The 26,625-nt window shown below is 50.0% G+C and overlaps 2 protein-coding genes across 2 annotated transcripts; both read right to left on the reverse strand.

Moving 5' to 3' along the window:
- On the reverse strand, positions 1 to 13,758 carry LOC309811461 (BCL-6 corepressor-like). Its single transcript, XM_082634226.1, has 6 exons — positions 13,536 to 13,758; positions 8,489 to 8,655; positions 7,193 to 7,338; positions 6,365 to 6,521; positions 4,651 to 4,938; positions 1 to 532 (listed from the first exon to the last, which is right to left on the reverse strand). Exons 1-6 carry the CDS (start codon positions 13,617 to 13,619, stop codon positions 448 to 450), a joined length of 927 nt encoding a protein of 308 aa, XP_082490352.1. The 5' UTR covers positions 13,620 to 13,758; the 3' UTR covers positions 1 to 447.
- LOC309811460 (BCL-6 corepressor-like) lies at positions 13,631 to 25,695 on the reverse strand. Its single transcript, XM_082634225.1, has 8 exons — positions 25,657 to 25,695; positions 24,457 to 24,585; positions 22,538 to 23,095; positions 21,831 to 21,884; positions 21,172 to 21,358; positions 15,548 to 15,793; positions 14,121 to 14,302; positions 13,631 to 13,790 (listed from the first exon to the last, which is right to left on the reverse strand). Exons 3-8 carry the CDS (start codon positions 23,009 to 23,011, stop codon positions 13,770 to 13,772), a joined length of 1,164 nt encoding a protein of 387 aa, XP_082490351.1. The 5' UTR covers positions 23,012 to 23,095; positions 24,457 to 24,585; positions 25,657 to 25,695; the 3' UTR covers positions 13,631 to 13,769.
- Positions 25,696 to 26,625: the final 930 nt, after the last annotated feature.

Consider the following 26,625-nt stretch of genomic DNA (forward strand, 5'->3'; position numbering starts at 1 on the left):
GACACAATACTACATGATACATCATTAAGTGAAAAAAGCAGGAATATGAAATAGCAAGTATACTACAATTCTATTTTTGTAATCCCTAAGTGTACATATATATTTGTAGACAAAAAAAGACTGAAAGTATATACACCAAAATGAACAGTGATTATATCTGGGTATTAAAATTATAGGTAATTGTTCTCTTGTTACTCTGTATTTTCTATAAGGGATATATGCAACTCTTAGAGAAAGTTTAAAAGCAAAATAAAAGCTATCAGTAAAATGAGGCTTTAAAAAATCCTATCACAATAGTATCATGCCAAAAGCTAAGCATGTTTCATATTAAAAATTCAATATTTTCAATTTTAGAATTTACCTCTAAGCCATAAATCCTAAGAGATTCTGCCAAAGCACTTGCACCCAGGTCACCAATGAGCGTGTTGCAGTTCAGAGTGATGCGCCTCAAACCAGCCATGCAGTCAAGATCAGGTCTCCTGGAATGAAGACTCTCAGCCCAGGTTTCTTCATGCCTTCTGGTAGTCTGATACTTCAAAGATTTAATGGGATGAAATTAAGATGCTTGAATAAGGAAACAGGGTGTGCCTGAGTATGGCTTATTATGTCAGAGATTTACACACACACACATATCAAGCATATATGCCAGGAGCATCAACCTGAGAAATTCAACAGTCACTTCTGGTTTACGAGTACAGTGACCCAGACTCTGCTCGGTCAGTGATTAGATTCTAGCCACTGGATTTCCTGTTGCTGAACACTTATGTAAAGTTGGACAACTCAATTACAGTCTATGAATTATTTTCCTTATCTTCTAAGTCAGGGAATTGGTTCTAAAGTCTATCTTTGCTGAGGCCCTATATTTCATCATCCTGTCCTCCAATGGCCTCCAAACACCTGACTGGGCAAACCATAAGAAAACTTTTTAATATGCATCTTATTTATTAACAAATTATATACACAAAGTTCCATACATATAATTTATGTACATGATAAACTACACAGATTTTTTAAAATAATACAAAGGTAAAAATGTTCTAATATTTTCTTTTCCTAACTCCTAAGGCATTATTTTAGTTTACTTATTTTTTATAAAGATTTATTTATTTGTTTGTTTGTTTGTTTGGCTGTGCCGGGTCTTTAGTTGCAGCATGCCAGATCTTTCAGTTGTGGCATGTGGGCTCTTAGTTATGGCAGGCACGTGGGATCTAGTTCCTTGAGCAGGGATCGAACCCAAGCCCCCTACATTGGGAGCACATAGTGTTAACTGCTGGACCGCCAGGGAAGTCTCAAGCATTATTTAAAAAACTATATTTACAAAATGTATCTCACATGCTACCTAAGGTATGCACACAAGCTTTAGAGGCCTGGACTATGCAGAGCCAGTTTGATGTGCCTTGGGAAAATAATGGTTTGACATTTAAGCAAAAGTACTGTCTTGAAGACATTCAATTCTTTATATTCATAAAGTAAATTTTGGTAACAGGGAACACTGACTGTAAATGAAAAAAGTCTTATTACATTCCTAAAAAAGTAAAAGACTCAAAGTGCCTTTGTTACTCTAAAAGGAAAATCATGAGTGTCAGTTTTCTATTAACAATAACTTATTAAAGCTCCAAGCAGAAACAACAGCAATCACTTACACAGTGCTTAGTATGTGCCAGGCACTATTTATACAAATAAGTGCATTTAAACCTCATAATGAGGCATAGAGGTTAAGTGATTTGCCCATGGTCACTAGCTATGAAATGGGAGAAAGGGAATTTGAACCTAGGCCATTTGGCTTCCGCACACAAGTTCCTGACTGTTTTCTACCTCAGGGGTCAATGGACTTGCCCTGTATAGGCTCAAAGAATTTTTCAATTTTTAAAATCTAAATTTAAACATTTCCAGATTTGTGGGCTATACAGTTTCTGTTGCAACTACTCTGCCCCACTGGTGTAGGGTGAAAGGAGCCATAACTACCATGTAAACAATGGGTGCGACTATGTTCCAGAAAAACTTCCTTTACAAAGCCAGGCGACGGGCTGGATCTGGTCCACCAGCCAGAGTTTACCTATCCCTGATCTGCACCATCAAACTATTAAAAAGCCTTCAAGTCAAATTATTAACTAACTTTAGGCCTAAATACAGTCATTATAACCACTGTAAAGTTGTTAAGGCATTATTTTTAAAACTGTATTTACAAATTGCTGATGTACTGACTTTTATTAGTTTAAAAACTACAACAGCTAATAAACACTTGATTCATTTAAGTCTTGAAGACTAGAATGGCATAGTTTCTTCACAGTATTACAATAAATGTTTTCAGTAAAAAAACATACATAAAAGTATTATTAGGTATTATATATTAAATGTCTTATTTCTAAAATTAAGTGGACTATTTTTACTAAATGGTAGAATCCCAAACTGAAAACTGGTCATATTCTTTCAGCAAAATGAAAGCTGCGCTCACATGTATCAAAAGACAAAAATTAGGGCTTCCCTGGTGGCGCAGTGGTTGAGAGTCCACCTGCCAGTGCAGGGGACATGGGTTCGTGCCCCGGTCCGGGAAGATCCCACATGCCGTGGAGCGGCTAGGCCCGTGAGCCATGGCCGCTGAGCCTGCGCGTTCAGAGCCTGTGCTCCACAATGGGAGAGGCCACAACAGTACCACACACACACACACAAAAAGACAAAAACTAACTGCCTTCTGTATCAATATGTTAGTGTGCTTCAATCACATATGTTTTCCTGAAAGTTTAAACATAAAATCACCTTTAAGATCTAGGCCAGGGCCTCCCTGGTGGCGCAGTGGTTGAGAGTCCGCCTGCCGATGCAGGGGATACGGGTTCGTGCCCCGGTCTGGGAGGATCCCATATGCCGCGGAGCGGCTGGGCCCGTGAGCCATGGCCGCTGGGCCTGCGCATCCGGAGCCTGTGCTCCGCAACGGGGGAGGCCACAACAGTGAGAGGCCCGCATACCGCAAAAAAAAAAAAAAAAAAAAAAAAAAAAAAAAAAAAAAAAAAGATCTAGGCCATGTGATTTGCTCCATGCCATGTCAGAATACACCCCGTGAAGTTTACTTAACTTGTCTTAAGTGTGATAGAATTCTTTATACCTTGACAAATAACTAAAAGGAAAAAAAAAAAACCCACACACAATAAGATGAAGAGCCTATACATTTGTCAATCTTGACTTATTTGCTTTTCTTGAGTCAGTTGGAGGTTTATAGCCACATTCTCAAAATCATTAACTACAATCTTCCCAAACAGGTAATTGACGAACAGATGCATTCTAAAACTTGTCAGTAACAAAATGCTATTCCAGTTTACAGCAACATTTTAATTCTATTTAGATACTAAAACTGAATACACTGAATACTGCAAACTTTATCCCCAACCACTCAGCAAATTACTACATACCTTTTCAGATATAGGAAAAAAAAAGAAAAAAAAGTAAAAGCATACGATTCTTCCTATTTTCATTTCCAAAGATACATGCCAATCTTGATGATCAATCAGCGATTCAAATGTCAACTATAAACCCGGTATTTTATTAGCTGCTCTGCAGTGTACTAGAGCAATAGAAGAGAGAGGACCTCAAACCCTGTGTTCCCTCAAAGTGAAAGGCAGGCTTCCTTACCCCTCCAGACCACTGCTGGACACAGGGAAGACACACTAATCTTTCAGGACCCTAATCAAGAGTCACCTGCTTTGTGACTACTTCCATGACACACCCTCACCAACACCACGGAGTTTGCGGCTCCTACGGGACGTTACATGTATTTACTATTTTAACACATACCACAGTGCATCATAATTATGATTGCAGATAGATGTTCTAACAATTGAAAGAGAATGATGACTTTTTTGCTCTTCATCTTGCTATTTCCCTTCCTATTTCTTGAAGAGAAACCATAAAAATATAAACAAACAGAGAAAACAGAAAATATACAAAACATGTGGTTTGTGGCTTAACACAAACTTAAGTAAGATTAATTCTGACAGTATCCAGCATGACAAACTTCCATGGTACAAATGAGAATGGACCAAGGTTTGAGCAGGTACAGGAGACAATCCAGGCCTGAACAACACCAACAAAAGGTAGACAGGAAAAGGTAGACAGTCATGGTGTGTAGGAAATCACGAGACCAGTCTGATGGGAAGAGACTTAAACAAGACTGAAACTCACTTTCTAAACCTCCATCTCCAATTGGACAATTCGCAGGACACAGGTGCACCAAAGTGGCCAATTTATTCAATCCCTTTAATATGGAGGAAGAGTTTAAAATTTTACTGGTTTAATTTGCCCCAAAAGCAACTCTCAATAGTTATGGCCTCTGTCGTCGGAGCTTTGTAGGAAATTAAGTCAAAGTGTGGAGCTCCTTTTCCTTTTTTTTTCCTCCTTAAAAAAGAAAATAAACAATTGTTCCGAGTAAAAACAAACATATTCCAAAGCATGTGTTCATTGAAAAGTAAAGAAACTTTATTAACAACTTCATAAAAACTGACTTAAAATTTTAAAAAGAAAAAAACATGTTTCAAAGTCCTTCCGACTCGAGTCGTGTCTCATAGTGTCCTTTCTTTACAGAAATAGTCGTATTATGACACATATGCACGAGGATTAACACCATGACACACTGTACACGGCGGGCCCCGGCGAGCTCACCAGTCGTCGTCTGAGTCCAGGTCTCTGGGGAGGATCCACTCCACGGATGAGCCCAGCAGAGTCTGAAGCTCGTTCGTGAACTCCACCAGATCGAAGAGCTCCTTACTTTCCGGATTAAAGGACTCCAGGTCTTTGGGGCAAGAGAATAAGAGACTTGCTGATACTTGCCGGTAGAACTCGGCCTCCGCGATGGTGACAATTTCCACATTTGGGAAATTGCAGCAGAATATGCAGGAGGACATTTGCAGTTTCTTGAGCAGGTCTGAGAGCAACAGCCAGTTACGAGGCCTACACCAGAGAAAGGACAGTGGTTTGAGTTTCCGGCAAAATTAGAGGCGCTGCCAACTATGAACTACCCGTCTCCTGGCGGTGGAAGGGCCTGCTACTTCCCCTTTGATTACCCCACCCCCACCCCACTTCTCACTGTCCTTAGAAGATCTACTTCTTCTTTTTCTTTTTTAATTTTATTTATTTATTTATTTTTGGCTGCGTTGGGCCTGTTGCTGCGCACGGGCTTTCTCTAGTTGTGGCTCGCGGGCTCTAGAGAGCAGGCTCAGTAGCTGTGGCGCACGGGCTTAGTTGCTCCGTGGCATGTGGGATCTTCCCGGACCAGGGCTCGAACCTGTGTCCCCTGAACTGGCAGGCGGATTCTTAACCACTGTGCCACCAGGGAAGCCCAGAAGATCTACTTCTAGCGGGGGAACTCTGCACTCAGGTGCATGTGTTAAGAGACCACCTAGGGCGGATCAGCCAACTTAGACAAAAGCAGGAGCAGCGCCCCTGAACGAGCCTCGTTGCAGGCTACCCCAGTGCTGCCTTGGCTCTGGCCACAACTCAGGTCACCCCTCTCCAAGTAAGTGCACCCCGTTCTAGTCACTGGGGAAAACCAGTCTGTATGCCAACCCAAGGGAGATGGCAAACACCTCTTTGACCTCTCCTCTCCTCCGGCCCTCACGGAGAGAGCATGAGAAACACTCGAGGTCACCTGGCTTTCCTTTCCTTTCCCACACCTCCAACCCGCCCCTCAATGCTGCCGGGAGTGAGGCTTTTTCGAGAAGGGAGGTGGTACAATCCTTCCTGATACCCTGCCACACTTTATGATCTCTATCCCAAATAGAATGTCACCACAAAGGCAGACACGTTCCCAGCCTCAGAGTCCAAGGAGGATGCTACTCCTTAAGCACCGGGGTCAACACACAGCAGAGCAAGGTCTCCTGATGTGTTCACTCCGAAGGGTTGGTCATGGGGCACAGTGGCCTGACCGTGGGGACAAGACTCAATCTAAGCAAATCTGAAGACACATAAGATCCCAGGTGCCACATACGGCTTTCTCTGATCTTATACGAGAAGAGGGTACACATAAGTATCGTCCCGTGGACCTCACGTGCCTTGGAAGGCCCCTACGGTAGCCATTTGGGGAGGATCCCTTCCCCAAGAGTTTAGTGACTGAAACTGTGCAATTGCAGTCACTGACTCCCGTGTCCTTTGGGCTCTAGGGGTGTGTTCCAATGAGGGCAGTTGGCTGGGGAGCCCTCCCACCCCCCAAACTTTTCTGGAAAAGTTCCACTGCATTATGTGAGGTCGGTGGACACTTGGTGAGGAATTCACTCACCCCCCGAACCCATCCACCCTCATCTGCTGAAGGGGATTTCTAACTCCTGCCACCCCACAGAGCAGCTGGGCTGGCTCTTGACCACACGCTGGCCACGCTCACCCTTGAGCGACGGACACCTGGACATTGTAACACGGCAAAAGGGGGTCTTCGGAAAATTCAAATTCCAATAGGTCACCATAGGCCTCGTTGCTGTCATCCTGGTCCTCCGGTCCTGGGGGATTTGCTAAAACATCGTAACCACTTTCATCATCTGGTTCTAACCGGGGGGGCAAACAAGAGAGAGGTCAGTAAGCTGGAGCAAGATTCCAGCTGTTCTCCAAAAGGACCCTGGAAAAATTCTTTCCCAAGCAAGCCCTGCTCACAGCACCACCCCCACCCCCACAAGCCCAACTGAAACGAACAAGGCTGCTCACCACACACACAGCTGCCAGAGAACTCCAATGAGCAACCCGGGGTTACCATCGTCAGGAGCCTGCAGGTTATTTAAACAGTCTGGAGAGAGAGGGGGAGAGAGAGAGAGAGAGAGAAACAAGATAACGCCTGCTGGTAAGAGGCAAATGCTGCTGGAGTTCGGGAACATCTCACGCTGGGGCTGGTGTCACCTCCTGACAAGTCCCACTGCACACGCCTCCAGATATCTGACTGAAACCTCCCCACGCGTCCACCCGCCTTCCTGAGGGACTGCCCGCCTCACCGCCCCAGCCTGCCAAACAAAAGCTAGCCTGGCTAGCTAAGAGTTTTCCAGCCCCCCACCTTGCAAAACTCAAAGTATGGATCTCTTCTTTGACAGACTAACGTTGGGCCGCTTTTCCCAGTAAAGGGTCACTTAGAGTAAACGGGGGGTGGGGGTAGGGGGAACCCAGGTGAAAGGCTGTGAAGTCACCGTCTAGTTGCTTGAACAAGACCGCGTCTTGACCTCTGCCGTACCTGTTAAGAACTTCTCCAGAAGTTCGCTGTGGTTCACTTTCTTGATGGTTCTACCTGAGTATGTAGCCAGGGTAGGATCAGCACCGTAGAAGAGGAGCAAGCGGACAATTTCGAGACGATCATTCTTGACAGCATCGTGGAGAGGCCTAGGAGAGGTGTGGGGGATTACACCTGTGCACGCGACGCTTGCTTCTAAGGACACGGGGCAACATCGAGCGTGTGCGGCCAAGCCTCGTAGGCGCGCTATTTCACCGAGGAGGTGAGCGTACGGTCGCTGTGACAAATTATTCTGTTATTTCAACACATAACCCTTTACGGGACAGGTGAAGGGACCATCTCAGGCCTAATTCTTCAATGCAAATCTCTCTTAATGCATGGCCCAAGGAGGAACTCAGGCCACGATGAAAACTTTTCCAATGAACTTAAATAGTGACAGACTGTAAGAAGGTAACGTACGGCAGGGTCGGGGGAAGAACCCCAGCATCACGGAAGCAGATACGAGAAGCCATTGTTACACCATTACAAACAAAACCCCAAAAGTGCAGTTTGTAGAAGAAACTAGGGGCAAAGTGGAACCTCTCCTGAAACCAACTTGGAGATGAGTGATCAACCCTCTCGCCCAGCAGCAGTCGACAGGCAGGGCGAGTCCTCAGGAGGGCACAGAGTCCTCCTGCCCGTGTCCGCTGGGGTCGGGAACACTGGCCACAGCCCCATCCAGAAAGGATGCTGTGTGGACGCCATGAACCACCAAACACCTCACGGTTCTGCTGATTTCATGACCGTCAGGAAAGCCCTGGTGCCCTGCCTCGTGGTGGCGTCCCAGGTACAACCGGGAAGACGCTTGGGCTGATGCAGACCTGGGCCTCTGGCCAGTAAACCGAGGTCAAGGACAGAGTGGGGGCCAGGCCCGGGGATGTGGGTGGACACGGCAGGTCCTATCAAGCCAGGTGCCACTGGACCTGTCTGAACTCCTACAACTTTCAGCTCACATATATGTTCAAGATTGTGATTCAACAGACGCTGGTGAAGAGTCCAGGGCCTTAAAAGAGAACACCCCTGATTATTCATGCAGGCTCAACGTTTTCAGGGACTTCTGTCCATAAGAGCGTCACAGAGTTTTAAAGTTCTATGTAAATTTGCCAGAAAGATCTGTCCAATTCCATTCTAGAGGACTCCGCCATCAGTGTGCTTACATGGCACTCACTCTCCATCTTTCCTTCTGGGGTTCCCCGCACACCCTGAGAACCACTGCCTATGCCCCAGCAGGGCCAGGCCAAGAGCAAGACCGCCACTGACCCGGTTCCATCCTGGACACTGCAGTTGACATTGGCGCCATATTCAAGGAGGTGTCGTACGATGTTGAGCCAACCTCTTGCACAAGCCTCGTGCAGGGCACAGTAACCTGCATTGTCGCAGTGGTTCACATCACAAATCTTGTTCTCCAGGCAGTACAAGACCACTTCCTACAGAGAGAGGAGAGGAGAGGAGAGGAAATACCATCAGACCACCATACAGTGAACCTTGTAAGGGTGACCTCCCCATAGCTTGGCGGTGCCCACTTTCAAAGGCATACATCCTGGGGACCAAAAGCCCACCATGGCGCGGGCAGGCGGCAGGCATCCTGGTGGGGGGCGAGAGTGCATGAGAAGGGCTTGGAGATACAGACAGTGTTGTCTAAGGCTCTGCTGCACCAGTGGCCTGGCCATGGGCAAGTTACCCTTGAACTTCTCCAAGCTTCCACAGGGCTGCTGAGAGGATGCATTCGGATAGCGATGAAAGCCCTCAGCCCAGGGGCCGACGTGACCAGTACAGAGGTGTCACGGCTGCTAACATCTTAGATGACACATTGCCAAGCACAGACCATTCTCACTTGATGGGTCTGTTCAGTCGGTGGCAGTGGACGATAACACAAGTTTAGATAAAAGTATGGATGACCAACACTTAAAGAGAGCTTAAATCAGCCGGAGAACATTCCCCAGCTTAGAGAAGCAGGGACACCCAGGTCAGCTACATCCTCGCGGCCCCGGTTAAGACCCCAAATCAGAACCTGGGCCTCAGATGCTCTTGTCTGTATGTTAAGTAGAGTTAAAGAGAAGCTCTCTCCCTCCATCCTCGAGGAATGACACAAAATGCCTCCAATAACCCCACCCTCTATTTTGCCTCACTCCACCCTCTCGGGGCAGAATCAGTCTAATATTTTCATATTTACTCAAGTTAATGACAGGAACCTGATACACCACAGGCTGCAACCTCCACATTTCAAGAATCAAATAAAACATTCACCGCCCCCGCCCACCGGAGATGTTCTGTGTCAACACTGTGCATTAGAATCACTGTTATTAACCTTATTTCTTTGGCTTGTTAAAATATTAATATGAACCACTCCCAGTAAGCAGAGCAGGAATTTATTCCATGTTTTATTACCTTAAGAAAGTTTTCAGACACATCGAAAGCATTTGCCACCAGAAAACACGTTATACTGTTTATACTGGGTAAGTCATGCCCAGCAGAGAGCTGTCAGGTTCTGAGAGCTGGGAGTAGGCAGAACGTGCATGTGGCCCAGCACATGGTCTGCTGGGTAAGGGGGGATGGGATAGGGTCAGAACAGGCCTCCTTGTGACATCTCTCAGGTAACTCATCTGTTAAACCTAAAACGGGGGTCATTCTAGCCGCCCATAAGTGCGAGATGGGTTCTGTAAAACCTTTTATGCCCTTTGGAGGACACGCCAATCAAAGGTGACCACTCACTTGGGAGCGAACTAGAATGTTCCATTTGCTTACCACGTGAACCTAATGGGGCATGCTGGTAAACCTGGCCATCGGTGCCCTGTTACTTCAGGTCACTGCAGCAGCTCCCTTCCAAAACAACAGGAGGAAGAGAAAAGGCACGCCCACGAATGCGTTTCTCCGTTTACATCCCAACCTGCCAGAAAGCCCACAATCCTCTGGGCTCCCAGGCCACCTGCCCCGAGCCCTGGTATCCAGGACACCGCATGAAGCTGCTGCTCTTTTAGCAGGCCCTCACTAGCCAGACTTGAGTGGACGGCTGCAAGCTAATGAGTTGTGTGCCCCAGCCAGGGAGAGGCCCCGTCACGTGGCTCTGGGATCAGTTCTGAACGCCACCAACTGCTGTGCACAGATCAATTTACTCAACCCAGGGTTTATGTGCTGTGACAATCATGGCCTTCGCCTGGAAACCTTCATCACTACGAGGGCAGATTCAAGGGTACCTAGAAATGAAAGGCCGTCCGAGCCAATGGGTAAGTCAACTCTCTTCTCCTGGGAGATGGCAGCAAAGGCAGCAGTGGCCCCACGGCCAGGTCAGACCTTTGGCCACGGGCTGTCCTAACCCAACCACGTTGATCCCACTATTTACACGGTGCTTCTCATTTCCCCAGATGAGGACGTCTTCTGTCACCCACAGGAACCCAGGAGATAGCACGAAAGGAAGGTAGTACTATCCTCATTCAACACTTGGAAACTGAGGCCCAGAGATATTAAACCCCAAGTTCAATTAACATGAAGCACTAGACCTATAACTCAGGGCTTTGGTACCTGGTCAGCTGGGAAGATTCAAAAGGCCCAAGAGGGCCCCAGTTAGAGGGATGCAATCCCGCTGTGACGAGCATCCCACAGGCCTTCTCTGTTGGGGGTCAAGTGGGCTGACTACACTCTCCTAGCTACGAGGGTGATGGCCTCTAAATGGATGGCAACCGTCGCCACCAACACTTTCTCTAACTGAAAGGCGAAGAGGCGGGGCGAGTCTGTCGACGCAACACATTCCTTGCTTTATTTTCTCCGCTAGAAATAAACGGGAGTGTCTGAAGGGCAGCCCAGCCATTCCCAAGCAAAGTCAAACTGCTTTTGTCGGACAGCTCTCTGTTCAGCGGCTATAAGCCGAATGCCATTACCCGCAAAATGTAACCATAAAGGCCATAAGCCCGACGTTGTTAATTAATTAAATGCCTCATTAACGTTTTAATAAACATGACTTATTCAATTCATAGAAAATTTAACCATCACCGCTAAAGGCGCAAGCATGTGGTTGCACACTGGCGTTTTAGTCTAAGAAATAGAAGCCCTTTTCCCAGGAGGGAGAGGTTTGAGGTCTTTGGCCACGCAAGGGATCTGTTTAACGCGGATCTGAAGCCAGAGTGTGTTTCTAAACTTCCAGAACCAGATTATCATGACATAAAGCTCAGACAGCCTTTATACTGCACATGGTATCTTTGGCTAAGCAGAAGAAAATAACCAAGAATGCTGAAGACAAAACTTCAGGAAAACCCTCCCAAACCACACCCTTATATGGTTAAGCAAACTGTCCTTCCATTTTAAAAGGTTTAAGCTGCCACATCTCCCAACTGGGCCATCATCCCAACATTTAAAATTCTGCCCAGAGAAATCCCAGAAAGTTGGGTTCAACGTTGAAAGCGTTCATCTACTTGTCACAATGTTCAGCATCAACACTGGTGATCTGTGTAATCTACATATTGAAATTTACATTTGAAGAAAAAAACAAATCCCACCGTAAACATTCCCAAGGCTTCCTGTGCAATCAAAGGCCAGGTAGCCTAAAACAGTATGGATCAAGTGCCCCTTGGTCCAGGCCTCAGAGCCACCAAACCAAAATGGAAACTGTCTTAGAGGACCAACGAGGGTCTTTTGACGTCTCTGGTCCCAAAGGGAGGCTGCTGGAAATGATGCCGAGTTCACAGGTGGGGCTCGGAGCCCCGCCCTCCACGGCGGGTGCAGCAGCACCCCACCCCCCCATCTCCAGCACTTGCTGGAAGCGGGAGTCTACTTTCTCAACCCTAACCCAAAAGTTGGGGTGAGGGGTCTCCCCCCCACCTCCAGCGTTTGCTGGAAGCAACGAGACGATCTTCTCAACCACGGGGGTTCCAGCTCAGCACCATGTGCAACATCTGCTCCGTCCTCCTAGGCGCCCGCTCTCAGCTCTTGGGAAGCCAACTGGGTGCTCCTTGGACTTCACCTGCAAGTAACTGCGCCAACTACCAGAAAGTGCTCTCTAGCTAATGGAGAGGTCTCCAAGGGACGTGGAGATATAAACAACAGCACATTCAACCCACAACAACAACAAAAAACACCCCCAAACTAAGCAGAGCCCTAGTGCTTCCAACTTCCCACCCCCAGTCATGCCTTAGGGCCAAGGCAGGCACACTTCGAAGGGCTCACGGCACTATGGACTGGGGTGGGGGGACACGACGGGAGGCGGGGGACGGGGGCACAGAGCTGGCTGAGGGTGTGGGCGCCAGGGCTGCGGGCCAGCCTGGGTCCTGCCACCCCAGTGCTCAGCCACACCTCCACGCTCAGCCTGCTGAACCGCCTTTTACTGTCACCATTCAACTCCCAGAGGGCTGACGCCAGCACAGAAAAATGCCTTTGCCCTGTGGGCTATTACATCCCAATTGCTCCTGACAAGTATGGTGGGGGAACTGCACAGGGCAGAGACAGTCATCTGCCTCACAGAGGTTTTGAACTGTAAAAAGGGCAATTCCAGTGTGAGCCAGTCTTGCTGAGGAGCGTGGTGGGCTGTGGGGCACTGCTGGGTTGCTACCTGTACAGGTATCAGCCAACCCCTCTGAGGCTCCGTTTCCTCATCCGAGAGTGGGCTAGTACTCATTACTCCCAGTGAAGATGTTAAAAGGGTGAAAGGAGTTACTACAGGTCACACGGGCTTAGGCAGACGTCAGCTCTCTTTCTATGTTGCTCCAGCAATAGAGGCCATCACTGGCATCAGCGTGCTGGGTCGGGATACAGCAGTGTGGACAGGAGTTTTGTGCAAGGCTCAACCCCTGCTCCCCGCCCATCAGCCCTCGGCTCCCGTGCCCTCTCAGAAAGAGACTGCTCACGTCTGCCCCACTCCCACCCCTACTCTGCACAGACACTTCCCACCCGCTACCCCACAGGGGCATCACTCTGCCCCAAACAGCACAAGTTATTAGAGCTAATAACTACTCTCCTTCTTGCTATTCAGAACCCAAAGGGCTCATTAAAATTCCCCTGGTCGCCAAGCCCTGGGTTAGGTCAGATTTTATATCAGAGATAAGTGAGCCGGACTGGCCAAAGCAGCCTACCTGCCTGAACGGGAACGGAACGTCAGAGAGGCCTGCCTTTCTTTTCACACCACGACTGAACAAGCCACCAAAGAGCCCACAGTGTGAGCGGGGCCAACGCAAACACCCTGCTGGAACACCCAGCCCAGCCCGCCACGTGGAGGGGGCTGGGCTCTGAGACCCGCCCCCCCATCCCCAGCCAGTGTGTCCCCCACCCAAGGAGCAGCAGCCGGCGGATCCTGATCCGGGGCACCCACAAGCATGCTCACCTCGTAGCCAAGCCGGGAGGCCTGCTGTAGGAGGGTTTCGCCCACGTTCTTATTGACAGTAAGTCTCTGCGCTTCCGGTGGCATCGGGCGGGACTGGGTGGTCTCTGGAGGGGAGCTTGAGCACGTCAGCTGCGAGGCCTGGGAAGCTGGTAACAATTGCTGCAAACGGTCCAAGGGCTTCTGGTCCTGCTTGGCCGGCGAAAGATCATAGTCGGAACTGGGCTCAGGCTGCTTTCAAAATCTCCGGATGGTCACCTATCACGAAACCAGGCAGCGCACACATTTCAGGCTGTCCTTCCACCGCCCGCCTGGTTCGCCTCCTCCCTGAGTTACAAACCTGAGTGGAGGAAAGCACTTTTCCTCCTCTCTGTCTGGGGGAGGCGGGGCGGGGGGCAGGGGGTGCATTTTTACTAGCTGGAAACCTCACCACCACCCAGGAGACAGGTCCCCTAGGAAGGGGCAGTGATATTCTGGGGGGAGGGGTTCAGGAAAAGGAAAGCTTTGTCCCCAGAAGCAGAGAAGTAGGCAGGCGGGATGTGCCTGCACAGGCCCGGGGGGCGGGAGAGAGCCAGGGGCAAGAGGTACCTTGCCATCCGCATTGTCCACATAGGAGTCCCCTGGCAGCGGCAAGCCCCACCTGGGCTCCTGATGGATCAAATGCTTGGTTTTGCACGGTCGCTTCCCGGATGGTTTCTCGCTGTTGTCGGTGTTTTTCTGCGGCGGGGGCGAAGGCTGCCAATCCATTTCTTCGTCCACGCACAGCACATCTGTCAGGGGGAGAAGAAGCGGGCGTCACACAGTTGTAGCCGGTGAGGAAAGAAAAGCCCATTGTTAGCACGGATCGTTGGAGCAGCTTCAGTTTTTAAAGATATACCGATTATGTTTTCAAAGCACTAATATTTTAATTATCCCACATTCAACCGGCAAATAGGCTAAGCCACGACACGCCAAATGGCAAGTCGCTTCAAAGGGCCACAAGAGCGGGCAGAAGCCAGGCCTTCGTGCGCTCCCGTCCCCACCCGTGGGGGGCCTGGGGGCTCGGGACAGGGCGACTGGGGACAGCCTGAGGCTGGAATGAGGGCACTGACAAGCGCCCGGGCTCACCCAATACTTCCCTTCCTGCCCAGCCACGGGCTGGGTGATGAGGAGCAGCCCAGGAAGTCGCGCTCCCGCCTCACTGTCCATTCCATAAGGAAGTGAGCAGGCTGAAAGGACCTCATGAAGAAAACTCCCCACTCACCACACGCTACTCTTGTCAACTTGGATGGCACTCAGGCCCCCTCCAGGGCCGTTTCCCACAGAGGGCGGGTGATCCACCTTCCAGGAGCGCCCCCGCCCCGTGCGTACCCTGTTCACTGTCACTGCATTTAAGGGACTCCTCCAACCAGCTTCTGTTGCTTTTGGCCTCTGCCCTTTTCCTGCCAGGTTTCTCTTCGGAGATGCTATTGCCCTGGGGGGTGACCGCAGGCTGAACCGCCTGGGCCACCTCCTTCCTGCCCTGCCGGCCAGGTTTGCTCTCTGCTCCTGCCGGTCTCTAAGGTGCAGCGAGCGGCGCTGCTTTCTGGGATGGAGCCCTGTTAATTCAATGCACACCTCAGGGTGGTCAGCTCACTATAATGTGGCTCTTCTAAGTGGTTAGAGGAACTGTTTGTCATTTCCCTCTCAGGCCAGTCCGCTAATGGAGAAACAACTACAAATTAATGAAGAAGCCCCACGGAACGGGCCGGGGGGAGACAAACTGTCTTACACATCACTAACAGGGGTGGGGGAGGGGAGGGGTGTGGCCACTGTGTTGGCTGGAACTTGTCACCAAGTCTCGGGAGGGGGCCTATTTGCCTTTGGCCACCTTTGGGCTCCAGCCCCGGCACCTGGCTTTGGGGGGGTGGGGGGTAGGGGGTGGGGAGGTGTGAGTGGTTCCCCCCAGGGCTCCAGGGTGGGACTGGAACTTTCCACTGCTCCGCCCCAGGACTTCCGTAGGGTGCCCTGCGGGCCCGAAGCGAAACCGAGCTCACCTTTGGAGACCCGTCTCCGCTTGGCTTTCAGCAGAGAGTCCTCCGGGAGCACACTGGTCTCAGTGTGGTTCCTAACGCCAGAGACCTTGCGCTTTCTGTTCAGGCGGAGGGTGGGGCTGCGTGACGTGTCCGGGGCCGCCTGGTCGGCGGGGGACTCTCTGGGGGGCTCCGTGTCCATGTCCTCAGGAAGAGCACTGTCTTCTGGGGCTTTGAAGGGGTCAGGTTTGCTTCCATCATAACACTCCCCTAGGGGAGGGGAGACAACCTGGAAAGGAGGGAACAAAGGTCACCAGGAGCAGGCAGGACCCCCATGCCCAAGGCAATCTGCTACCAACAGACCACCCCCCACCTTTGGAGACCAGGGGCCTCACACTCTGGAAGCACTAAACCCTCAGAAAGACGTCCCAAAGGAAGGACAGCTGAACACAACCAGCAAAGAAAGCAGAAAAGGAGGCGCGTAGCCCACTCACAATCCATCCTTCAAGGGTCAAGGTGAGGCATCTACACCAGCCCTCTGTAGGCATGTGAGATAACTCCCTGACTGCTTAACTCTCCAAGGTGGCTTACTCTTAAAGGGGGGTGAGTGACCTCACAGTAAGATCCAACCCATCAGGGCGGAGCTACACATTACTATGGAAACAGCTGCTAGTAAACAAAAAAGGCTGATGTCATCAAGATACCAAATAGCCCCCAACTGCCATCTACACAGACATAGCACCAATGTTCACTTGGGTCAGCAGGGGCGAGGGGGAAGCAAAAGGGTAGGGAAGGGATGGTGGGAGGCTGGGCAGCTGGGGAGACCAAGGGAAGAGGAGCCTGGCAAAGGGAAAGGAAAGGCTTCCCGGTGCACACACAAGGGTCAAGGGCAATTTCAAAGAACTCAACCAGATTGCTACAAGTCTGTCTGTCCTCTTTCCACACCCATGGGGGGAAAAGCATTTCACTGCCATCGAGGCTCTGCTCCTATTTCCTGTCTAGGAAGAAGGCCCTCAGTGACACCAGTCACCCACCTGGCACGTCTCCAGGCCTTCCTTCCCAGGCAACAAGCATCTAAGGACATTTCAAAGACAAGACTCCAACCCCCTTCATGGGGGGTTTTGGGGGGGCGGCCGGCAGGGCTGAACGGCTCACACCCCAGCTCCGCCTGTGTTGCTCCTGCCCCCTGTGCTCAATCTAGCATCCACTTGGGGCTTTTCTTCCAGTCACCCCAGCCTAACATCACTCCTCACTTTTGCTCTAGCCATAGAAACAGTTCAACTGCTTTGCCAGTCACATTGTTTCTAACACACAAATAATTCCATAACGATCACTGTGCTGTTAAAGAGTTCCCCGAAGATGACCCTGTGTCCATCACCAGCCGGGGGTGGGGGTGGGTGTATGAGTTTGGTATTTCGTTAACACCTGAGCTAAGCTCCCACAGCACGTTTTTCTAGATGAAATCATGGACACACCCCTCACATGCTGCTCGCATTCCTCCTCCTCTCCCTAGACCCCTTCAAGTATCACTCCCACTTCTGCCCAGCCGGCTGGTCCCCTGATCAGCCTCTCTTGGGGCCATTCCCAGCATTTAATGGCAGTCAATTGTGGGGATGAACCTCACCCTGGCCTGGGCTAGCCTGACCTGTGTTCTCAATGGTGGAACACACTTAGCTTTTCTCCGAGGGTATCCCAAGGTGGGACGGATCCCCATCTACTCTTGCCGGAATGGTGGAATCACCCCAACCACGAGGGTCTCCTGTCATGGCAGCAGGAGAAACCCCAAACTCCTGGCCTGTGCTTACGGGTGATGCAGCCCAGGCTGCTGCAGGCCCGGTGAAGACGGCGTGCTGCAACTCTCACTCCGGCTGCTCTGTGACCCTCTTAAACACTCGGGCAGGAATGGCGCCGCTTTACAACTCGGTCCCCTTCACTTGTAAAGTGGGAATGTTACTGCTAGCCTCCCTCCAGGGGTGGGCTTCATCATCATGGGCCGGGCTCAGCACAGAGAAAGGCTGGAAAAATCCCTTTAACCAAAAGATGCCAAGACTTTCAGACCAGCCTGAATCTCAGGCCTGAAATGTAGGAAATTTTAAGAGGTGAGCCCTGCTGGTTACACCACCGGACTTCTCTGGTCCAATCAGCCTTCCCTAAAAGCTCCGTGGGAGGGGATCCATGGAGGAATGGAAGGGCTACCTTAAGAAACCCCATGTCCAATTTGAAAGTTTCTTTTTCCAAACTAGGTCCATCCACCCTTCCCCCAACCCCGGAGCCTTTTAGGGCAAAGATCTCAATTCCCCTCAGCTAAGGCCCCCCAAGACCTTACGCTCGTGTGACCTTACCCAGGCCAGTAATAAACCTGAAGGACACCCACCCCGACTGCCCAAGAGCCCCATGGCCACCAGCTATGGGGTAGAGGCTCCGTGTCACCTGGAGCTTCTCCAAGACTGTTCTAACCACGACCCACAGGAGGACTACCCTCGAGGGCAAAGGAGATGGGGAGAGAAATAGATACACGGGGATCCTAACCATCAGGCTTTGCCATCATTGCTACTTTTGGCCCTTCTAAAAGTGGGAAGCCATGTGCCCTTGGTCACCCAGTCTAAGCAAGATGTGAACGTGGTCCCTGCAGCATGGTCCTGTGGCTCACAGCACACATATCCCAAATGCATTATGGTTGTACCACAGCATCACCTCACAGAAGCATCACCACAGCAACATTTACAAGTCACTGTGGCAGCAAAGCACCCTCACCACGGTTGAGCCATGCCCAGTGAGGCCTAAACAAGGTGAGAGGGTTCTGAGTCGCTGGAAGGCTCCCCAGGATTAAAATCCCCTTCTCTCTAGCTTAACTATAGCACCTCCAGTCAGGGCTAACCTTGTTCAAAGTTACACCCGCTACAGAAGGAGTGCAGGGGATCTCTGTTCCAAAGTAGTTGACAAATGTGCAGGTGCTCAGCTGGAACAGAAGTTCCCTGAGCCAAGAAGTTTCATGAAGCCCCTTGACGGAGGCTTCCTCCAGCTCCTGGCCAGGCACTGCCACTGAGCAGGTCCTAGGCCTGTCCCAGCCAAGTGGTTGGCAAGGGAGATGCTTACTCCAAGTTTGAGAAGGAAGGGACCAATGCCTCCTGGCCCCGCCCCATCTTCAAATGCCACTGAGGGTTCCTAGTGATGAACTTCCAAGTCTGAGGAACCTCCAAACTCATTTGGTGAACTTCCAAAATAAAAATGTCACTCAGCCACCCATGTGATCATAAAGAATAAATGAGTATCTCGGCCCCTGTGTTTTCAAGTTAATTCCTTTTTTAAACAAGCCCCTAGCAACAAGATGCACCCGCACCAGGACAACCAGGGCCACGCAAACAGCACCCACCACCTTGGAAGCTCCTGGTCCCTCCATGGGTAGGGGCTGCCTCACAAGGGTGAAGGCATCTCGAAGGCGTCCTGGACCCTCTTTGTGACCCCTGCCCACCCCAAATCCCCGCCCCAGCTCCCATGTGCTCACAGCTCGGCTCTCGGCCACACCGACACCCATGCGCAGGACCTGAGCCCATATCAGCTCAAGACATGATGGCCCAACAACAAGAAGGCCCATTCATTTCCAGCTGAATGGAATGAACACCTGCTGTGCCTTGGATGTGGAGGCCGCAATAAGAACAGTGGCCCCTTCAGGTGACCTTTCCTGACCAGCTATTTACAAACCCCACGTCTCTACAAGACAGAGGGTGGGTGGGGAACCCACCTCCGTTGCCCCAACCTTTCAAACGGAGCCCCTCACCTTCCCCAACCCTTCTCCTGCCCTCCCATGGTGGCGATTCATGGCTCACTGGGCCATGTCCCGGGTGCTCCAGGAAGACACCTGTCGGTCGGTCTAAGATTGGAGGCAGGCGGTGGGGGGAGGGGGCTTTTGGAATCGTCTGGGGCTCAGGCCCTGCTCCCCATCAGCCACACCGAGTTCTCGTCTCCAAGCTCAGCAGGAAAGACTGGGAAGGACGCACACAAACGTCTCTGGGAAGAAGGGCGGGTAAAGCCACTGAGACGTGAAGGGCAGCGGCCACCCTGGGTTTGGCCACATTGCTGGAGAAAAGGGCGAGAAGACGCGAGGCCGGTTAACTGCCCGCTCCCTTCCTCCAGCCTCCCTCACCGTCCACCCAGAGCAGGCAGGTGCCCTCCTCAGAAAAGCGCATCCCCGTGAACTTGGCCTTGCCCACTTTTATCACATCTCTCTGAGAAACTTCCCCAGGAGCTGAGTCATGAGGCCACTCAGGAGGGTAAGGGCTGTGTGTCAGCTGTGAGCACAGGCAAGGAGGGAGGCCTTCTTGCTGCTTCACTCCAGGGTGGCCTGGACCCTCCGTTCTTCATTCCAGTCCCGAGGGGGAGGAGCTCGGAACCGTCTACTCCAGGCACAACAAGAGCCCCATCCCTCAGGGAAGGCCGCCACTGACTAGCCACAGAAATCCCCTTCTACGGGAGCCACATAGGACAAACCGGTCCCGGTGTGGCTTACCCAGAACCCTGGCCACAGGCCTTTGTCTGACCCCAAAGAGGAGCGGGGGGAGGGCAGTGCTCCAAGCAGCAGAGAGAAGCACACGCTGTTGCTGACCACAATTTTCCCGAACTGCATCAGGCACCCACGACCTAAGCGTGCGGGTGAACGCCGACCCTACGACTGGGTCCAAGGGCCTGGACCTCCCAAACGTGCCCACCACCCCCGACTGTCCCGTCTCAGGAGGATGTCACGCCCACCCTGTCCTCGACGTTCACCTAGGTGCCCTCACTCACCATCACCGGTGAGGTTTCTGGGGTCCGGAGCACGCTGCAGGCCACAAGCACGCACACTGAAGAAAGCGGGAGAAAGACCTCCACTTGCTGCCAACACATCTCATTAGCCCAGGAAGTCTCGAGGGCAAAGCCCGAAGTCAACCCCAGTGGGAGAGCAGCTGATGGGACCGCAGAGTGTGACTCGAGGCAAACACTAGCTTTCTCTCCATTTTGCCTCCAAAACATAATACACCCCGTCAGGTAGGAAGAACGCCCTCGTCTATCCCACGCCCTTGGAGCGTGCCGTCAACTCCTAATGACTGCAAACAAGCCTGCCACAGAAAATAATTATGCTCATCTTTCTGGTGCCTTCATCAGCCCTCATCTCATTTGAAAGAAACCTCTGCCTTTGGAGGGAGAATCCGAGTACTCTCCACTCCCTCCCATAGGAGACTGTCACTCTGGAGGGTCTGGCTCTGGCTGCAAGTGTCATTCCACTGCTACCAAAAACCCGGATCCGTACCTGCTACAAAACAGAACACGTACCTGCTACGCTGGAGGTCTTGCACTGCCATTCCTCTGCTCTGCTGTATCAGACTATTACTAACTACAGGACGAGCATTTCTCCGGAAAAAGGAGATGCGTGCCAGGAAACAACATTTCATAGGTGCTTCACTCCTGGATGCCGCAACGCTCAAAAGGACACCCAGCCTTGCAATCCACAGCTGGGAAGGGTGGCCAGAGCAGCCCGTTCTCCGAACAGCCAGCACCCCGACGCTGGGCCGTCGCAAGCGTATTGTTTCCTCTCACCTCCCTCGGCACTGGCAGCGGAACTGCCCCGTTCCCACCGACGTGGTACCACACGCGAGCCACCTGGGTTCACTTACATCTCTCACTGTCGTTCTGGTCGGCAATGGCCTCCTCCAGGGCGACCGACTTTGGCTTTTTGTCCTGACTTCCTTTCAGCCTTTCCCAGTCAGCGGGGCTGAATTTGCGCACCTCGGAGTCTTTGGTCGTGGGGTGGCCACCTTCTCGCTCTTTCATCTCCAACTCTGAGAAGCGCATCACTGCACGCTAGAAAGAGAATGGAGATGGAGATGGAAAAAAGACACACCTTACCACCAAAGCTATTTCACTGCCCTTACCTTAAAGGAAAGTATTTTCAAAGAAAAGTTTGCCCAAAACCAACCACAATTTATGATACAACTGAGATATTTTAAAATTGAACGATAAAAATGTAAGAGTGTCTATGTGTAACTAGTCACACACTCTTTATTCGTAAAGCCATATGTATGTAGAGATATATGTGGTGTGTATGTATAGCCATACATACACTGTGGCATAGAGGCAGACATTCTCTTTCGAAGGTAAATAAAACAAAACAAAAACACAACGCAAAGAAAGCAAAACAAAAACACAAAAGAAAACAAATGCACAATGAATAAAGACGACCATGGCCCACAAACTTCCCTTTGTATATTTGGAAATGAAATTTAACTCAAAAGGTTTATGTAAGATTCTAGTAATAAAAATTTGAAGAACTGACCTCACAGTAAGCAGCAGGTAGACATAAAATACTGTCCTCTTGTAATCCTTCCATCTATGTAATTAAAATGGGCACTCAATGGATCATTTAGATAACTTCATCCATTTTTATAAGCATAAACCAATTTTTTTCTTAACACTGCAAAACAATTTGGCTTTGTCTTTTAATTAAAAGTAAAACATCTTAAGGAAATTCCTATACAACATCTATCATTCACTGGCAAGTTAAATACATACTCTATCCCTTTAAGCAAGGTTTGTTTTTTTGGGTTTTTTTGTTTGTTTTTTTGGTGGAAAAAAAAAATTGCACGAATCTCACAGACATGCGGCCGCTACACACCTCCACCAAGTATCACATAAGGCATTCTAAGCAGCGCTTTTAGGTATATTTGTTAACGTACAGTAACGGCAGAGAAATCAAAGCGATTGATAGGTCAATGTCATGAAGTCTTTTAGACATCCTTCGCAATAATTAAAACTTCCGTTATCGGCATTCGAGTGGAGTTCGCTTAAAATCTACAGAATAACTTAAAGTATCCACTTACGTCCCCTTACTGGACACATTTCAAACATTTAAATTATCCTAAGCTTCATTAACCAAATCAGCCCAGTGTCCTGCCCTATCATACCCCCGGCCCCCTCCTCTTCACACATTAAAAAAACCTGACAACTGGTCAGGCTCCTGAAATTCGGGTGGGGGGGGCTCACCTGCAATGCCCGCTGCTCCTGGCTGAGCTGACTGGAGTCTGCGTACAGTCCGGTAGCGACACACTTGAACCGGTCGCCCACGTAACCAGCGGAGTTTGCGATTCTCTTTGCCAGCTTAGATGGCTTCGGTTTCAGAACTTTGCCATCGGTTGATCCTGCCTCGTCAGCTCCGTCTTTGGTGTAGGTGGGGGTGACGTCCACACTCGGTGGGGCACTGCCCAGGCAAAATGATTGGGGATCCTCTTGGGTTTTCCCGAAAGTGACCACAGAGCCGTCGCTCCCCAGGGTCGGCTCCAGGAATGGAGTCGAGACCGGCGTCGCCAGGTTCTCCTTGTTGGTTACCACTGGAACATTCTCCTTGCTTAAGCCGGAAACTGGCTGGCCCGGAGCCTGTTTGAAAGTATAGGCTTCGTGGAAGTCACTGATGCGCCCCAACTCCTCTCTCAGGGCAATGAAATCCCGGTGTGGCCACATTTTACTTTTTTATTTTTAATATATGTTCACATGTTTCCATAAAGGATCCAAGGTGGCCCATAACGTAAGGACACACAATATTAGCTTTAAAAAAACATGAAAAAAAAAAAGGGAAATCATGATCCTGGAAATGGGTTGCATCCTTTTAAGGGGTGAGAATAACAGAATGAGTGAGCCAAAGATTTGGGAAAGGATCTCACATTTCCAAATGTCCAAATCTTAACATTGCACCAAGTGGGAATGTAGCCGTGGCAATATTAACCTGAGAGAGCTCTATGATGGTTGTCTTTACTCATCACTTGGTTGCAAGGTTATACATAACAGGGTAAGTGAAGGAGGGCAAGTAGACAGGTAAGAGTCACGTCCTGATTCTCAACAGAAGGGGCATCACCTCGGGAAGGGACTCCGGAATCCTACAGGAATCCTCTTGATACACTGAATCCTCTAGGTGGCCAAAGGATCTCATGGGACCCTACCAGCCAGATGGAACTTAGAAAAGTAGCGAAAAGCTACTCAACTGAATGCAAGTCATATGACTAGGAGCAGGTCAGTGACAAGTTCAAGTGCAGATGCTGTGGAAGAGCAGTTCCCCTTGTGCTCGAGCCTCCTCAGAATGTGCAGTGGGAGGTGCAGTACCTGCTGTGTCTCACTGTGACCCTCCAGCCTCTAAACTCATCTCTCCTGGGAAGCTGAATTCAAAAAGTCAATTTAAAAAAGAGATAGGGCTTCCCTGGTGGTGCAGTGGTTCAGAGTCCGCCTGCCGATGCAGGGGACACGGGTTCGTGTCCTGGTCCGGGAAGATCCCACATGCCACGGAGCGGCTGGGCCCGTTAGCCATGGCCGCTGAGCCTGTGCGTCCGGAGCCTGTGCTCCGCAACGGGAGAAGCCACAACAGTGAGAGGCCCGCGTACCGCAAAAATAAATAAATAAATAAATAAATAAATTTTAAAAAAGATAAAAGTCTCTAGTAGAGAAATTTTATCAGAGCCTCGTACTAAGAGCTGTAGAGCCACAAGTTTCCCATGATACAGCCTTAGCAGAGGCTGTTAAGGCAGTGACAGAAAATTTGTACCGAGGGAAATAGCACAAGAGTTTGCCTACAATTCACGAAAATGATCCCTGCACTTGGCCTGAAGGAAATCAGCAAACTTTATAACAGCTTGTGTATTTGTATGCGGGATTGAGAATGAATTTAATTTTTTAATTTCTCTGAATTATCACATAAGATTCAGAAGATGCTCTCTCTGCCTAGAAGCCACCCCACTGGGATAACTATGCCTACGGAGTTCCTTTGCCTACGACTCCTACTTGCTAACAGACTGGCAGCCTGGCCCCAGGGCCTGGTCGCTGCTCCCAGTGCAATGGTGGATATGGTGTCAACGGTTGCAAAATCAAAGCCCCTTACATCCTCTCCATGCCTCTATCCCGCCCCCCACCCCACTCACCATGGATGTTCAGGAAGCGGAAGGTGTCCTGGATGGGAACGTGGTGCTGGGACTGGTCCAGCTCATCTTCCTCATCTTCTTCATCCACATCATTATCTTTCTCATCCCAAGGATCAGATCCAGTGGATCCTACCCGAGAAACACACACACACACAAACAAAGGTCAAAAGTGAGGCACTCACGTTGCACTGTCATCCCTGCAGCTGACCCACTGTTCAAGCTAGGCACTGCCAGCACAGAGGTGCCTTGGGTTCAGTGTGCACCCTCAATGCCAAAGAGTGGGAACCAAGGATGTTCACCCCACTCCCAGCTCCTCCTACGGAGCCCCAGTGCAAGCTCTCATCCCCTCCCCTATCCAGGAGCTGCAGACCCTACTCCCTTCTCCTAGAAATCTTTTAATTCCTACTCTAAACTCCTTTCTACACATTAGCATCCCTTCTAAGGACCCAAGGAGCACAGCTTCTCTCCTTTATAAGCTTACTGTGAAGACAGACCCTTCCCTCATGGCAGAGCCTCACTAGATTCACTGGAGGTCAAGTCTAAATTATCTGGCTCTTAGTCCGAACTTGCTAAACATTGAGTAAATATAGGGTTCAGGTGGTATTCTCCTAGGAAAAATACCATACAAATTAAATGATCACTTACCCATCATTTATAAAGAGAACTTAATAGCATTCATAATGTCATGTCAATTGATTCTTAGAACAGCCTTTGAAATATGCAGGAAAGATGAGAACCCAGATTTTATAGTGGAAGAAGCTGAGGCTCAAAAGGTTGAATGACTTGATTCAATGTCCCACAAGTAGTGGAATGGAAAGACCGAGGTTTACAACTCAGACCTTCTAAGTTTTAATCCCTCCTTCTTCTAAACTACCTGGCCTCTCTTCTCAGTGTTGAGTCCCAAGAGAAGTTATTTTTTATAGGACTCAATACCCCCTCTTCTTTCTAATGCTTTACTGTTCCACTGGGTGGGCAGGAAGACTGTGCTGAGTTTATATCTTTTGTTCTCTGGGTTCTTTCTAGGGACAGGATTTCTTGCCTTATTTACCAGTCTTCAACTTTGTAAGCGAGGCGACTTTCAAGTCGACTATCGCTTTCAGGGTCCAGCCCAGAACCTGGCACACTGTCCACCTTCTCCCCAGCAGCTGGGGCCTCACCTGGGTTAATGACAGAGCCCTGGGGCTGGGGGATGTCACACACTTGATATATCTTCACTGGGTTCATGGGCACCTCCTTGGTGCCGTCGTACATCAGGTTGAATTCCCTGCTCTTCTTGAGCGCACAGCGGAGCTGGGCCTTCCATTTAGCTGGGTCGGGGTCGTCCACCCCTTCCTGGTACTTCCCCTGTCTCCACAGCCCAGGCCTGAGGGACAGGAAACTGCAGTGAGTGCCTGCTTGTTGCCCAGAAACACTGGAAAGTGTGCCCGCCCTCCCTCATACAGACACAGATACACACAGCCCTGCCTGACCGCCCCATCACCCCAACTCCAATTTACAGAGACTGCAGCAGAAAACACCACGCTGGGGACCAGGCAAGGCAGGGCCTGGGAGAAATTAAGCCAAATGCAAATACAGTATTTTAAAAAGAGGAGCCTCATCTCAAGTGCTTGTGCCAGCATCATCTGTCAAGACTACAATGGCCTTAATGAAGGGTTGAAAATAAAGAAAAATCTGGAACAAGTATACACCAAAATACTCATGGTAACTTTTGGATAGCAAGATTTCAGGTAATTTTGTTTTGTTTTGTTGGCCTTATTGGTTTTTCACATGAATTGCTTATATAATAATAAGAGAAAGGGAGGTGGCGTATGATATGAAGAATTCAGGCTTGCTGTTCCCTCTCCCTTCAGTCTTTAATCTGATGCACAAATAACTGTTGAAACCAAGTACCTTTAGGGGTAGCAGCCCATAGGAGGGCAGGAAGCACGCTCTGGGGGTTCAGCTGGCCTCAGTGCGAGGCTGAGGGCCTCAAGTCCTAATAAACTCACACCACCTGCCTTTCCCTGCTTCCTCAAACTCCCACATTGGGAACATTTTGCTGGGAACACCAGTGGCTGGTGGCCTGGGCCAAAACCAGTGTGGCCCCACCTCTCTGGTTTTCAATTTCCAGGTCTAACAGGCATTTATGTGTCTGTGCACGGGATATCAGCCCTCCCCCACTGTTAACAT

Source organism: Mesoplodon mirus, assembly GCF_964341445.2.
Source record: "Mesoplodon mirus genome assembly, chromosome: 10".
NCBI classification, from domain to species: domain Eukaryota; kingdom Metazoa; phylum Chordata; class Mammalia; order Artiodactyla; family Ziphiidae; genus Mesoplodon; species Mesoplodon mirus.

Excerpts from the sequence above, each read along its gene's own strand:
- LOC309811461 (XM_082634226.1), bottom strand. The coding sequence starts at position 13,619 with ATGCCACCGGAAGCGCAGAGACTTACTGTCAATAAGAACGTGGGCGAA. Across the intron at positions 8,656-13,535 it reads CCTCCCGGCTTGGCTACGAG|GAAGTGGTCTTGTACTGCCT; the intron begins GTGAGCATGCTT and ends CTCTCTCTGTAG. Across the intron at positions 6,522-7,192 it reads TCTGGAGAAGTTCTTAACAG|AACCAGATGATGAAAGTGGT; the intron begins GTACGGCAGAGG and ends CCCCCCGGTTAG.
- LOC309811460 (XM_082634225.1), bottom strand. The coding sequence starts at position 23,011 with ATGTGGCCACACCGGGATTTCATTGCCCTGAGAGAGGAGTTGGGGCGC. Across the intron at positions 15,794-21,171 it reads CCAGAACGACAGTGAGAGAT|GGGAGTGTTATGATGGAAGC; the intron begins GTAAGTGAACCC and ends CCCCTCCCCTAG. Across the intron at positions 13,791-14,120 it reads TGGACAATGCGGATGGCAAG|GTGACCATCCGGAGATTTTG; the intron begins GTACCTCTTGCC and ends GTTTCGTGATAG.